The sequence below is a fragment of the Trachemys scripta genome, chromosome 1 (genome assembly GCF_013100865.1).
Source record: "Trachemys scripta elegans isolate TJP31775 chromosome 1, CAS_Tse_1.0, whole genome shotgun sequence".
Classification (NCBI taxonomy): domain Eukaryota; kingdom Metazoa; phylum Chordata; order Testudines; family Emydidae; genus Trachemys; species Trachemys scripta.
This window is the reverse complement of record NC_048298.1, coordinates 111,653,003-111,668,509: the sequence shown is the minus strand read 5'-3', so window position 1 is coordinate 111,668,509 and position 15,507 is coordinate 111,653,003. Positions and strand designations below refer to the sequence as shown.

Below are 15,507 nucleotides of genomic sequence, written 5' to 3'. Positions count from 1 at the left end.
CTTCACTTATGTGCTTCTTTCCCATCATGAAGACAGCCCCTCCTCAAAAGGGCTGCTACACAGCCATAAATCTGGAGTAACTCCAAAAAGTGAATTCAAATTTTCACCTGTGTAGCAAAACAGAATCTAGCCCAGAAAAAAAAAAATCTACACACACACTATATATATATATATATATATATATATATATATATATATATATAAAATATGCTATTAGCCTGAGAAAATTGATCTGCTGGAGTTTCATTTTTTAATCCCATAGTGGATTACACCAATAACAATTTCATCAAAAATTCTTTGCAAGGCCTGGCATTACTTGCTAGATCTTATTATTAAAGTAAACGTTCCTCAAAAGAACTGTATGATTTGAATCTCTCTCTGATTCATTGTGACATCCTATTTGCTGGCTGCAGTTAGAGGAGTCAAAACAAAAACAAAAATTCAAACACACTTATTTTTTTTTCTCGTCTTTATTGATTTAGGCTTCAGAGATACAGCCCAAAAGAATCCATTTGTAGAAAATCACCACCCATGCTCTAGATACAGCATTGTCATATGTTCAGAATCTTAAGCCTTCAACAAATCACAGAGAGAACATTCAAACTAATGTTTTTTGGCAAAGCAGACTGTGAATAGAGAGGACATGGGGAGGGAACGTTTTTGCTTTGAAGAGAAACATTTCAAATAGGAATGAAGAGCCTCTTTGTTAAAAATGCAGCCCTAGTCACCATGTAAAAATTGTTACAAAGATTTGAAAGTTCATTTAAGATAGCCATGTTTAATCTAGTGCGCTGTTGGAAACTTCATGTGGAATGTCGAGGGGGTGATGAGGCAGTGTTCTAGCTACAGGTACAATCCAGTTTTCAGCACCCTGTATGCCATTGAGATGGTAACTGCATACCCAGCTAACCAAGACAAGCCTCGGCTGGGCTGGGGGAGAGGTGTCAAATACGCAATAGTGTGAAAGATTCTAGCCCCAACGAAGATCCTGAAGTGCAGCAAGGCTGTGGACAGAGCAGGGCTGCTCAGGGCATAGAGCAGACCAATGCCAATAAACGGGACAATGTTTTCAAGGTCGTTCAGATGGCCTCTGGGGAAAGAAAGTCGTTGTACAGTGTTACACTTTGCAGAATAAAGCACTGCTTTAAAAAAGACTTAGGAAGTTTTACTGCATCTTCAAAACAGTGCTAACAATTAAGGACAAGACTAACACACATTTATTTTTATGTACATGCACAGTCTCAGTAAAGAGTTAATATGAAAAACATATTTCCTACCATTACATGTCCCTCAATTCCCTTCCCTTCCCCCTGGCTTTTATTTTGTATTTTAAATTTTATAACTGTCTAGCTCCTGGAGTGCATTGGAGGTACAATTTAATTGAAAAGCACTCCAAAATATTAAAGCTGTATTGGATAGTCAGTCTAAAAATTTCTTTAGAAAGTACTTTAATGTGCATTATTCCAGCTATCCTTGATAGTCTGCAGCATTGCTTTTACAAGTACATTTTCATGACAAACTTCAACGCACAAATAGTTTTATTCCTTCCAATCAAAGTGCCTGAAGTTCAGCCATCTTGCAGAACATTCTTTTTTGAGCACTCTGGCCTAATGAGTGTCCTATTTGTTTCCTCTGGTTGTTTCTTCTCCACTGCTAGGCCACACAGTTTTCAGCTATTGTTATTTTGATGTCATAAATCAAATTATTTGAAACGGGCCCAAACCAAAACGCCAGATCTGAAACTGCTCTTCCACACCTGCCCCTAGAACTCTTCCTCTCCTTCCACACCTGCCCCTAGAACTCTTCCTCTCCTTCCACACCTGCCCCTAGAACTCTTCCTCTCCTTCCACAACTTTGGAAAAACGTAATTCAAGCAAGAGCTTTGCTGTTTGGCACTACCATTAATTATTTTAGGTTTCCCTGCTAGTCAGTAACAGATTAGGAACTGTTTGCATTGCTTTTTATCATAAAAGCAGAAACACACTCAAAATATACATTAAACATAGAAATGTCATTAGGCCTCTTCTTACACTAATAAATCCAACTGAAACTAAATCACTCTTACAGTATGCTTCATTCTTCACAGTTGTCATGAAGTTTGCAAAAGAAAAAATGCATAACTATCTGCCAACAGCATGTAAAGTTAACCACTGTTGTAAAAAGAATGTGTGTTGCAATGTTAATTGAGTAAGTTGAACTGGGCTGAGTTAACTGTTCTGTGGAAGCATCAACACTGGAATCAATGGCCAAGGCCATAACCAGGGTGGGGCCAGCGGGGTAGCCACCCAGGGTGCAAAGCTGCCGGGGTGGAAAAATAATGGGGAAAAAAAAATAGTAGGGGGCATAAATATGCTTGCTCACCCCAGGTGCTAACATGGCTAGTTACGGCTCTGTCTATGGCTTTTGGGGAAGAGGGCTTAGGACAGAATCTTAACACTGTATGTGTGTGTGTAATTCTAGTAGGTTGTTGTTGTTGATGTTTTAAAATAACAGTGTATCCTACATGGACAATTTACTATGGTAGCAAAGTTAATATTCTACTTTCACATGGCCCTTTTCATCTTTTTGAAGCTATACATGTACAGAAATGAATTCTCACTGAAATGCAGCCACTTTTGTGACCATCATCCAAGTGGACACCTAGCAAACAACTCACTGCACAACAGAGGGGGAGATGGGGAACTTTTGGCCAGTGTCCTCCGGGAAAACCCCCAGCCTTATAAAGAAGTGCCCTGGACTCCTTGGTGGCCACCCAGAACAGACTTCAGGGAACTTCAGTAGATTCCACTTATTAAAAATCCCTCCATTGCCAGCAAAACATTGCTACCATCCAGCAGTTGAAGAGGACGGCCAGTTTGAGAGGCTGCAGCCAGAGAAGGTAGTGCTGTGACGTGCCTTTCCTGGCTGAAGCCCTGCAGTCCGGGCAGTGGTAAGGAGGAAGGCTGCAGCCCAGATGCCAGGGCTTTCTACATGGAGCAGGAGCGCTGGGGCCACACCGTACTTCTCCCTGAGCTCTCTAGGCATTAGGGCTCAGCATATCGCAGCACTTCCTTCCCTGCATGCAGTTCCCTGCAGCAGGGCGCAGCCCAAAGAATTCACGCATTCTGCATCTCTGGCATCCAGGCTGCAGCCCCTCTCCCCACTACTGATCTGCTCACAGCCTCACTTCCCAGCCTGCAGCCCATTACAGCCTGTGTGCAGGCAGGTTTGCAGAAGGAGGAGCTGGGACAGCTGAGCACTGGCCACAAGTTTGCAGGGCTGCAGTGAGGGAAGGCGTCCCAGCACTTCCTTCCCTGCTGCTGCCTCACAAACCTTCCCTCAGCTGGGGGCTTTCTTCCCAAAAGAGTTGGTAGTAAGCCGGTGCCAATGTCCAAATCCCATTCACAGTGATGTTAATGGGATGGGATTGGTTCCCAGCAATATGTTGCCATTAACTGGAAATTGCTAATTTCAGGATACGTGGAATCCTCTCTACATAAATCTACCTTTGCAAGGATGCATTTGATTCCTACTGATGGTTCCAAAGAGTTTTGTTGTTTATGTTAAAAGAGTCTTGCCCATCACTGACATTTGGTAGCTTGCTCCCCAGCGGTGGGAATGAAGATATAACTTCATATTAAAGCCATTAGGAGAAAAAGAGTTGTGGGCCATGTTTATTAGCCGTTTTTATATTGATAAAATCCCTTTTGCTTTATTTTTTTTTTTTTTTTACTATACCACATAAGTCGCCAGTCTTCATTAAAGCCGAATGAAATGAAAAATTTCCTTTTTCAGGGGGACAGCAGGGGGATTAGTAATGGTTTGTCAAAAAGTATCTAAGTAATATTTTTTGTGAGAGCATAGACGAATGTCACCGCAAGCTAAATAAAAGCAAAAAAAGTTTCAAACCAATATTCAGCCCCTAGAGAAAGACTCATGGCAGAATGGAAATGCTCTTAAATTCTAATACATTGCTAAATGACACATTACCATTTTTTTAACAGAATATAGGATTATAAGACTGATCCATCTTCCTGTATAACTGGTGCAACAGTAGGGAACCTGTACATTCCATTATGCGAAGAGAGAAGAGGCCTCAACTCCCACTCAGTACAACACCTCGCCAGACTGGGCCCTGTGATACTATCTTGAATTCCATGATTTTAATAGGTAATACACCTATTCCTCTTCCCCACAATTTCCTTTGCCTTAGCAAGAGTTGAAAAGGAAAGGTCAGTAATCACAGCTGTTCATGTGCAAGTTGCATAAGAAGCTTATTTATACTTACTATAACCCACTAAAGTTCAGCCCAGTTTTTAAGCATGGTTTACAATCTTCCCCACCCACCCCCAGTCATACACACATTGGATATTGCTCAGGATCAGGCTTTCATCCAATCAGGCCCTTGCCCACCCAGATGGTTAATTTTATATATTTATTTATATATTATTTAATACATATGCTGATCAGATTGTGTTCTTTTTAGACACTTGTTCCATTAGATTACCACATAAACAAAATTTATATATATATATATATATATATATATATATATATATATATGGGACCTAGAGAAAATGGGCTGTAATTAATTTTCTAAAATAGCTTTATTCTGCTACCCAAGAATGGCTCTGATAGACTTCCACGGTATTACCTGCGCGCACGTTCAACGTCTGGGTCAGTCCGCAGGTACTTCTTAGCATTCTCACCTTTGCCAAACGTTGCTGTATCTTCTGGGTTACTAAATGCCTGTTCAAACAAACAAACACCCCAACCAAATGCATTAGAAGAATGCAGCTCTTCTGGCTAAGACATAAAAGCTTCCTGCAGCTTGGTGTAAGTGTTCTCTTAAAGAACATCCCAGTAATCCTAACCGATGTTACATACATGCACCAAAGCCTTGTAAAATGCCAAACCTGAAAAAAATCAAGCCTACTCTATATAACAGCTTTTGTGCTGTATAACTACGTGAGTGAGGGGTGGGATTTTTTTCCCTATGCAGTTATAATGCTACATGCCCTAGTGTGGAAGCAGATATACTGGTAAAAATGTGCTTTATATCAGTATAGCTTATTCCCATTCGGGAACAGTCATATTGGTATAAAGGTGCTTTATATCAATAGATTTGTTTCCACATTAGTTGAGCTGTACTGCTCTAACTAAAACAGTATACCTTAATGCGATACAATCTGTGTGTGTGGAGGCCTCAGTTACAGTGAGGGCTGGAAGAAAGTGGAAGCTGACTGAAACTCAACCTTGCCAAGATAGAAGTGATATGATTGGTCTGGGAAGCCATCTAGAAGAGATGGTAGGTATAATTGCTTGCCAGCTTGCTTGCTTTCTTCCCTCAGATTCCCATGTGGCAGCAGTAGCCAGGTGGGCTTCTCCCCTCCCATCTGCCTTTAAACTAGTTAGGAGGCTGTTACCTCTCCTCTCACGTAGTTATATAGTCCTTTGTTACTTCCAGACGGAATACTGCAATACACACAGCTTGGAAATATGTGTATTTCCTCCCCACCCTCCCACCCCCAATTATTATTTGGTTAGTTTGACACAAAAAAAATCACACAACATCTGCTTTATAAGGTGTGTGCTCAAGAGACCGCGTTCTGGGCAACAAGAGAGAATCCTCCAGTGAGAGAGGATTTCTATATAGAAGAATGGAATAGTTTCAGGAGCAGAGCGATACAGTAACTCAAATGTGTCTGTAAAAGAGACTGCCTTGTAATTACGATGGTAGGCATTTTCTATTAGTGACATTAAATGAAGCACCACCAGACTAAGGAAAGGAACTGAATATTATTAGAATAATAATAATAAAAAAATCAGTATTTAAAGCAGAAAAGGGAAGAGATACTTTTGATACTTTTGTATGTTAATGTGAATCTCAATCGGTTCTGCCACATTACATCCCCGGTTTTTTACCTTTCTTGTCATTCTGAAGAATGCTGTTATAAGACTCATTAGCATCATTTTAAAAAGGACAATGGTTGTGTAGGTAGCATAAGCCAGGAACACCTCGCTGTCAATTAGCTGGGCAAGTTCAGCCATTTCTGCGTATCTCACTGAAGACCTACAAGAGAAAATTTAGGCCAAGAGTGTAACGAATGGAAGTATGATGATACGTTCACGAGAACAGCTTTCCTTAGCAGCGCTGTAGCGACGCCATAATTAAGGCTGAGACTTAATAACGCTACGCCTAAACCCTCCATCTTCACTAGGCTGCAACTCTAAAAAGTCCTCTTGGTGCCCTATAGTTCTCCTTTTCAAGGAATTGTTCATTGAGTCATGAAAATATACAGCCAAAACATTTAAACAACCACACCAAGAAAAACAGTTTAATTATAGAACATAATACACCTTCAGTCATCAGCACTATAAACGTAGTCAAGACTTTCCCCTAGCATGAAGTTAGACTGACATCTTCAATGTCTTTTCCCTAACAAGTTTGGTGGGTGTGATGAGACAGTCCTAGGTTTATCTTTCCACTTAATATCATATAATGGACTTTTATTACTAGCAGCATAATTAAAGTTGCATGCACTTGACCCTGCTCAGGATATAGATCTGGGTTATCAAAAGTCTCCACCAGACCATCATTGGAAGAAAAAAGACAGGAGAAGAAATGTATCTAATCTGTCTTGTTTTCATCAAGAACTCACCATAGAGACTTATGTCTACTTCGACTGGAGGCCCTGAAGAACACTCCTATGTGTAGGGGATTCAGTAGGTGGTACTTGAGTCAGAACAAAACAGATACCCCAACAAGGCATTACAGAGCACTGTAGTGGTAGATAGGGACTAAGCCACTCTCTTACAGAAGTTATATAGTATTAAATTCTAACCACTTCCTGTCAGAGATTCCATGCTATTTTGTGTGTTTAGATTTTTAAGAGTAGGAGTGGTAAACCAAGTGTCCCAGGCAAAAATCAGAATTATATCAAAGCTATATATTTTCTGGTGGAATATTTGACACTTTAGCCACTTTTTCTGTTTTGTCCACAAATAGGATGATTGAATTTAGTTGTTATTCAAGATTATTCACCAATTTCTGGAAATAAATCAAAATATGTTGGTTTGCTATGGCTAGTTACATGGTACTGTCTGTTGCCTGACTGGGTGAGTGTAACTTTTATTGCATGATATTTCTGGGACAAGTTCTTACATTCACAAGTTCAAAATATGCTTCCCCTAAACACTCATTTACAACTTGTTTTTCCCATAAATATCCACAAGATCATAAGAATGGCTGTAGAGGGTCAGGCCCATGATCCATATAACCCAGCGAGGCGTGCCAGATGCTTAAGAGGGAATGAACAGAACAGGGCAATTATTGAGTGACCCATCTCCCTGTTGTCCACTCTCAGGTTTTGACAGTCAGATGTTTAGGGATACCCAGAGCATAGGGTTGCATCCCTGACCATCTTGGCCAATAGCCATTGATGGACCTATCCTCCATGAACTTATCTAACTCTTTTTTTTAACCCAGTTACACTTTTGGCCTTCACAACATCCCTGGCAATGAATTCCACAGGCTGACTATGCACTTTGTGAAGCAGTACTTTCTTATGTTGGTTTAAATCTGCTGTCTACAAACTTCATTGGGTGACCTCTGGTTCTTGTGTTCTGTGAAGGGGTAAATAACACTTTCCTATTCACTTTCTCCACATCATTCATGATTATATAGACCTGTCATAGCCGATCTCTTTTCTAAGATGAACAGTTCGAATCTTCTTACTCTCTCCTTGTATGGAAGCTGTTCCATACCCATAATCATTCTTGTTGCCCTTCTCTGTACCTTTTCCAACTCTTATATATCTTTTTTGAGATGAGGCAACCAGAACTGCATGTAGTATTCAAGGTGTGGGTGTATCATAGCTATATATACAGCAGCCTTATCATATTATCTGTCTTATTATTTATCCCTTTCCAAATGGTTCTTAACATTCTGTTTGCAGCATTGTTGTAGCCATGTAAGTATCTTTTATTTGACCAATTTCTATTGGTGAAAGAGACAAGCTTTGAAGCTACACAGAGCTCTTCTCCAGGTTTGAGCATTCTGTAGTTTTGCTGACTGGTGCTGCACATTGAGCAGATATTTTACGTAAACTTGCTTGCTAGTACAGTCATTACATTACAAAAAGCAAAGTTAAAAAGAGTGTGAACACCGGAAGACAAGGCCTAAAGGAAGGCGGAGAGTGGACATAACAGTCGTCAACTATGTGAAAGGTCATTACAAAAAGGACAGTGATCAATTGTTCTCCATGTCCACTGAAGGCAGGACAAGAAGTAATCAGCTTAGTTTGCAGTAAGGAAATGTAAGTTAAAAACCAGGAAAAACTATAAGATTAGTGAAGTACTAGAACAGGTTAGCCTAGGAAGGTTGTGGAATCCCCATAATTGGAGTTTTTAAAGAACAGGTTTGACAAACACTTGTCAGGGATGATCTAAGTATATTTAGTCCTTCCTCAGATGGGTGGGATGGACTAGATGACCTCTTGAGATTCCTTCCAGCCCTTCATTTCTGTGATTCTATTTGTAAAAAAAAAAAAGCGCACTAAAATAGTTTCCCCCTCAAAAAAAAAAAAAGAAGAGAACTTCAGTCTTCAGTATATATTGCAAAGAAGCAGGGTGCTAATCCATTCCTCTCCACTCGGCTTTGTTGGTGACTTTTAAGTTTGAGCAGGGAAGGCATGGGTAGCTGCCAATACACTCTTAAAACACTTATACTTCGTTTTTAGTACAAATGTTCATTTGTATGTATTAGTGCTTTTAGTGATTCATTGTCTTGTGTGTTTGTCTGTCTCTCTCTCACACACACACTCCCTTCCTCTCCCCACATATAAATTGCTTGTACCCTGTAAAGAACAGAAGGATTAGATTTGGTATTTTTGTTTGTTTGTTTTAAATTGTTTAGGAATCAGAACTGATACAGGGCACATGATAGTAGCCAGAAATACCGTATATACTCGATCATTAGCCGGTTCGTTTATAAGCCGACCGCCCCCACCCCCTCCCAAGATGGATAAGTAAAAATGGAAAATTTTTATAACCCGTTCATAAGCCGACCCTATAATTCAGGGACCAGCAAACTTTGGCTCCCGGCCCATCAGGATAGGCTGCTGGCAGGCCGAGATGGTTTGTTTACCTCGAGCGTCCGCAGGCACGGAGGTAAAACAAAGTGTCCCAGTGCGCCAGCTGCTCACCCTGACGGGCCAGGACAGCAACTGGTGGGGAAATTTTTTTTTGTGGGGGGTAGAAGCTGGGAGTAATCCCTGTGACCACTCCGCAAATGACCCCATCCCTAGCCCAGGACCTCCACACTCTCCCCATCCCATCCCTTCCCACCTTTTCTGGGGAGGGCCAAGGGAGGATGTCTCTGACCTGGCCAGATCTGCTCCGGCAGGCCGGGCAGTGCGGCTGCAGCCTGCTCCGGTGGGTCAGACTGGGCGGCACAGCACGTTCCAGTGGGCAGAGCCGGGTGGCACGGCCGTAGCGTGCTCCAGCGGCGTAGCCCCAGCCTGCTTGGGGTCGGGGGGGTGGGGGGGGGAGCGTCACGGCTGCAGCCTGCCAGCCCTGGAGCTGCAGCTGCTTCGGAGGCTGGGGGGAGAGCAACGTGGCCAGAAGCGGAGAGACTCTGGCCCCGCCTCTTCCCTTCTGGCTCTGCTGCCTCTCCTTGCTCCCTCTGTTGGGGGGAGGGGCTGTGTCCCAGCTCTCCCTCTCTATACCCGTTCATAAGCCGACCCCCTTCTCTGGTGCTTCCCCCTTTTTTACTAAAAAAATTCGAAAATTCGGCTTATGAACGAATGTATACGGTAGTTCTCTTCTGGGTTGAAGAATGATTTTATTTTTACTTAAAAGTATCAGCAACATACTATATGTATTAGTATGATATTTAAATAATAGACATGAGTATCTCATTTTTTGCAATAAAGCTATTCACATATTTGAGTGTATCATCAGTATCTAAAGGTAACTGCTTCATTTCCATCTACTCAGGGACACACTGACCCTGCTTTGTAATCAAAACAAAACTTGCCTAAGTATTTTACCCCTTTAGAAAGAATTTTTAAGAACAGGTTTTACCACCATTTGCAGGAAAAGATTACACTAAAAAAAAAAAAAAAAATAGTTGGTTAATGAGAAAAGAATAGGCAACTGTAAACTCTTTTCCCAAGGCTTTTTAAAGGAGTTCCAAGGAGATTGTTCTCAACAGCATAATGCTCTGGAGAGGATGGAACTTTATGTCAGCTACACATTACATAAAATAATCAAGATTAAATAAAACATTTATATTGCAGTAGTGCCTAGGCTCCTCGGATGAGATCAAAGCCCCATTGTGCTAGACAGTGTACAAGTATTCTGTAAAAGACAGTCCCTGCCCCAAAGAATAATTTGAAGAGTTATTTTCCTGGAGGTTTTCTGTTCATAAGTCACAAGAGCAAAGTCAGGTGGCTTATACTATCAGGGCGACCCTTGATGGACCCGTAACCAAAAAAAAAAACAAAAAACCAACAACCACCCACCACCAACAAAAACTTACATTAAGGCCCCCATTATTTGGGTTGCAAAGTCATGCACCTGAAAGTTAGTAAAGTTAAATTTGTGGTTACCAATGCAGCCATAATTCTGACCCCTCATGCAACCAACCAATGCACTGAAGGAGGCAGGGGTCCCGTAGAAAAAAAAATAATATGTGATCCTGTAATTAAAGACTTTATCATAAAACACACACACAAGGGGGTCGAATTAAGGTTGCTCGGGCAACCGTAAATCTGGCATTTCCTAACTTTCAAGTGTTTGACTTTGCAATTATTTTTTAACACAGCTCTTTTGTAGGTGATTTCGGAGGGTCGGTCTTTCTTTTTACAAAAGAGAGAAAAACAAGTTCTATCATAACCATCTTGACCTGAACCTTCAGCATTGCAGCAGAGACTGCTTCTACTTGAACTACAGGACTGCATTAGCTAGAAGCAGAAGACTGTTGTTATCCCCAGTTTTGTGGGACATGAGCAGTTGTGTCCAAGGGATAGTTGGTGGACCCAGATCAGCCAATGTCTGTCCATTGTCCCACACATTCACTAGGTGGTGGTAGGGCCTCTACTCCATGCAGTGCTCCCAAACTGTGGTACAGATCTCTGGGGCCAAGTGCTAGGTCTGGAGGTGAAGGAGCCAAGCCCATTCCACCTCCCTTTCCCCAACACACCACTACAGCAGCTCTCAGATGTGCCCAGGGCTATGTGGCATGGCATGCTCGCAATAGTCTCTTGAGAAACGGTGGTGAGAGAAAGGAAACAGTGATTCTTTAACCATTTGTCTCTCAGCAAAGATTAACAGAATTTCATGGGACCATAAAAAAAGGAAAAACGAAAAAGGGCACTTCTGCAGCCTGAGAGAGTCTGCCTGCTGAATATCCAAGGCCTGTTGCTAACAGAGGTATGACAGTTTCTCAAAGAAAGGGTCATAATAGTCCTAAATATAGGAGTCACAACCAATGCTCACTATAACATTGTATTCACCTATTTTCCGTATTTGTGAAAACTGATCTCAGAAGCTCCAAGCTTCTATTGAGTTTAGGCCTTGTCTTCATTAGGATTTTAACGCATAAGAATTCACCTTTCCTTCCATCCCTCCCAACTCCCCCATGAAGACAAGGCGGACTGCAGTTTTCACATGTGTTATCAGATCAAGGAAAACACTATGGAGGAGCTTAGGGTTTACTTTGACTGTTAACTTGTGGTAAAACTCCAATTGCCTTGTCTTTACTAGGATTTTAACACCTTTTTTCCTTACTGTGGACATAATCTTTGGGTACATCTGCACCGTGATCGCAGACTCACAGGACAGCCATCGCCAGCTCATGTCAGCTGACTCAAGGGCTTGCAGGGCTTGGCTGCAGGACTATAAAACTGCAGGGCAGATGTTCAGTCTTGGACTGGAGCCTGAGTTCTTGGACCTTCCCCCTCCACAGGACCTCAGAGCCCAGGCTCCAGCCTGAGCATCTACCCTGCAGTTTTATAGCACCACAGCCTGAACCCAAGTCAGCCGACATGGGCCAGCGGCAGGTCTTTTATCACAGTGTAGACATACCCTAAGAATTGGTTGGATTCCACAAAGCTTAAGTGAGAAGATCTCAGAGACCTTGTCCACGCTGATAGCTCCATGCCAGTCTGTCAAGGTTCCACAATTGTGATTAACATCCCATTGCCCATATTGTTGCAGCCAGAAGCTTTAGCATCAGTATGTCCAGTTTTTGTTTGGTTTAAATCTTGCTCTCTGAAATTCTGCTTTTCTCTGCTGTGCCTAGATGCAAACTGTGGGCCTGATGCTTCAAGCCTGCAGTGCATAGCACTCCTGTTAAAGTCCAGCGGGGTTCACTACAGGGAGAAGCTACAAGAGGAGGCCACTCTCTGTAGAAAATGGTTTCCAGTGCTTTGTGGAACGGCCTTGTCTATACTCTACGGGCATGTTAATACTACAGACTTGAGTTGACCTTTGTTAGGTCAACTTACTGCCACTGCAGTAATTATTGCAGTAGCTGATGTCCACGCTACCCTCCTTCTGTTGGTGGTGCATGTTCTCACCAGGAGCGCTTCACCAACTGAAGAGGGGCAGTGTGCTGAGAGCCAGGGCTCTCAGCTCCAGGCAGCTCCCTGCCAGGAACCCAGCTGCCCCGCCAGGCTCTCGCCTCCCTGTTCCCTGTGGGGGCAGCCACCTGGGCTTCTCGCTTTCATGAGCGGGGCGCCGGGGCCAGCCAGCTCTAGCTGCCTGGCTTTCTTGTCAATTTCAGGGCTCCAGCATGGATAACCAACAGCCAATGTAACTAACGCAGAGTCAACACTGTGACTACACAGACACAGCATCGCAGTAACTAAACTGATATGAGAGCCCTACGCCTCTCGTGGAGGTGGAGTTACTATGTCGGTGTCATAGGGCTCTTACATCGGCAGGAACAATGCTCTAGTGTGTACACTAACATAGTTCGGTCCATGTAAGCTGTGTCATGTAGATCAGGCCCAAATTGCACTAGTTTAACTGTGTGTGTTCTTTTAAAGATCATTTAGTTCAGTGGTTCTCAAACTTTTGTACTGGTGACCCCTTTCACATAGCAAGCCTCTGAGTGCGACCCCCCCCCCCTTATAAATTAAAAACATTTTTTTGTAAACACCCTTATAAATGCTGGATGAAAAGCGGGGTTTGGGGTGCAGGCTGACAGCTCACGATCCCCCCATAATAACCTTGCGACCCCCTGAGGGGTCCTGACCCCCAGTTTGAGAACCCCTGATTTTGTTAAATTAGGGCAAAACCACAGTGTGGACACATTTAAATTGGTTTAAAACTGGCTTATTGATATTGATTTAATTGATATTGATCTTGATTTAATAAAGAATCAGTTAAAACTAGATGGAGATAAACACATTTATTGATTTAAGAGTATCCGCATGTGGGTTTTATACCTAAATCAATTAAAGAAAACATTTTAATACATAATATCAACATGGCCTCAGCATCTCAAGAGCAGTGGTTCACCAACATTTTCCCCTCTTGCAAACATGGATAAAGATCTTGTGGTCTCCCTCAACCCCGCAGTTCCTCATACCACCTATTTTGATTCTCAATCTTTTTTCATTCTGTGGACCCAGAAAAAGGACTGCACATATCTCACTACAATTACCATCTGTCTAAAGAATTCCACAACTCTAGCACAATACTCCTGCTCTGACATGGTCCTCTTATCTCCAAAGGCGCCAGTTCACTTGCCCAGAGCCATGACTCTGCAATTTCATGCTACTGAACCTTATCAGCTTTTCCTTGCATCACCCCTGTACACAATGGGCATAAAGATAGGTCAGTTTACTCACAATCATGCTGACTTGGTTGATTTTTTTTTAAATACACAATTAATTCATTCATGGCAAAAAGCATTGAGAAGAATTACTGCCTTACCCTGCATCTTGACAACATCCCAAGCACTGAGTTCTTCCTCAGGTCAAAGTTTTACATGTAATTACACTAACTTTCAAAGTTAGTTTAATTAATTTGGGGGCAGGGCAGTGGGGTAAAGAATCCTCAGAGAACGTTTTGTTTTTTTAAGTAATTTAAATCATTTGGGGCCCTGTTTATTCCAAAGCTGAATATTTGTAAGTAGCCTGCAGTCTCCTTAAAACATTTCAGGTTTGTCCACACAACCCTAGGTGTTTGTTATGTTTTGAATATACAAACGTGAGTCCCAATCCTGCAAATATCTAGGGAAGGGAGCAATTTTGCCCATGCAAAACAGCCTCATTAAAATGAACGGACAAATGGATGGCGAGAGTTCCTTCGGTCACAGGAGGAATCCCCTTCATTTGGATGGGAGTGCGTGCGCAGGGAAATTAAGCGTTTACTGGCAGTCACCAGAATAACCCGATCATCCCCTAAGAAAACAGCAGCCTGGTTTGCAGAACACAGAGCCAATCAGACAGAGTCTCGCAACAGCACAATTCACTGATCGCTGCTCCCTGGCCCCTTCTCTGACAAACCTCAGCCAAAAAGGCAGAGCCCGAGCCCGAGCCCGAGCCCGGCTCTCACTCGCTCAGGATCCACTCGCGCCGGGCCGGAGGGACCCGAACCGACTCCCCGCGCCCGAAGGAAGGAAGTTGCGCCCTGGAGCTGAACTTTGCGCCTGGGGCCCAGCTCTGATTCTCAGGCTGGCGTCCGGAGCCATGCGGGGAAGGCGTGTTACTGGGCTTCCGTGAGCCATGTAGCCCCCGCTGCACACAAGTGGTAATGGGGAGATACCCCGCACCCCACCGCGTCTGCCCGGTCCCCCACCCCCCGACGCGCCCCGACCCAGAGGTTGCACTGAACGCACCTGGCTCCCGATCGGCTGGACAGGCAAAAGGTTCACACGCACCGACCCCCCCACTGGCTCTGCGCTCGCAGCTGCCGGCCCGCCCACTGGAGCAGCTCGCCCTCCTTCCTGGCACGCCCCTAGCTAAATTCCCCGCCCCTTCTGCCTGGCCCTCGCTGCCTGGATTGTTCCCTTCACTCCAGCCCACTTTTCCTCACCCCCTGGATACTTTCCTCGGCCTGCCCCCTTCTTTTCTGCCTTGATTCCTCCCTCCTACCTACCTCTTTCCACGCCAATCTGATATGATCTTTCCCTACTCTCCTGCTATCACCTTCTCTCCTTCCCTTCCACCCACCTTCATTCTCCTGCTGCCCTCCACCCCACGCCCTCACTTTGGAGCATGATCACCCTTTAGCTCAGAGGATCACACTCCCCTGGGTGTGTTGCAAGTAGGGAAGAGGCAGGGTTTGAATCTTTTGTAACAGCTCCAGTGTTTCAAGGTTAGGAAGGAACCTTGAGGGTACTTTGCCAATAGCATGCACCATTCCTCTGAGAGTTTATTAGTGGAGTTTTAAGTTCTCCTTGCATTTTAACAGGCCTTGGGAATGTTTCCATTATGATGGGGTTACAGGTCCATGCCATATGGTGAACCCCTTACTCCCACTGGTGGGCAGGTGCTTACACAACCAGTCTCA

At 43.4% G+C, this 15,507-nt stretch overlaps 1 protein-coding gene across 1 annotated transcript; it reads right to left on the bottom strand.

The window, feature by feature from the left end:
• Positions 1-454: 454 nt before the first annotated feature.
• Positions 455-14,980, bottom strand: MGST1 (microsomal glutathione S-transferase 1). The gene is made up of 4 exons (XM_034781942.1): positions 14,834-14,980; positions 5,905-6,052; positions 4,634-4,728; positions 455-1,090 (listed from the first exon to the last, which is right to left on the bottom strand). The coding sequence occupies exons 2-4, from the start codon at positions 6,028-6,030 to the stop codon at positions 844-846; spliced, it is 468 nt and encodes a 155-aa protein (XP_034637833.1). The 5' UTR covers positions 6,031-6,052; positions 14,834-14,980; the 3' UTR covers positions 455-843.
• Between the last annotated feature and the right edge of the window lie 527 nt (positions 14,981-15,507).

Excerpts from the sequence above, each read along its gene's own strand:
- MGST1 (XM_034781942.1), bottom strand. The coding sequence starts at position 6,030 with ATGGCTGAACTTGCCCAGCTAATTGACAGCGAGGTGTTCCTGGCTTAT. Across the intron at positions 4,729-5,904 it reads TCTTCAGAATGACAAGAAAG|GCATTTAGTAACCCAGAAGA; the intron begins GTAAAAAACCGG and ends TTGTTTGAACAG. Across the intron at positions 1,091-4,633 it reads GACGTTGAACGTGCGCGCAG|AGGCCATCTGAACGACCTTG; the intron begins GTAATACCGTGG and ends TTCTTTCCCCAG.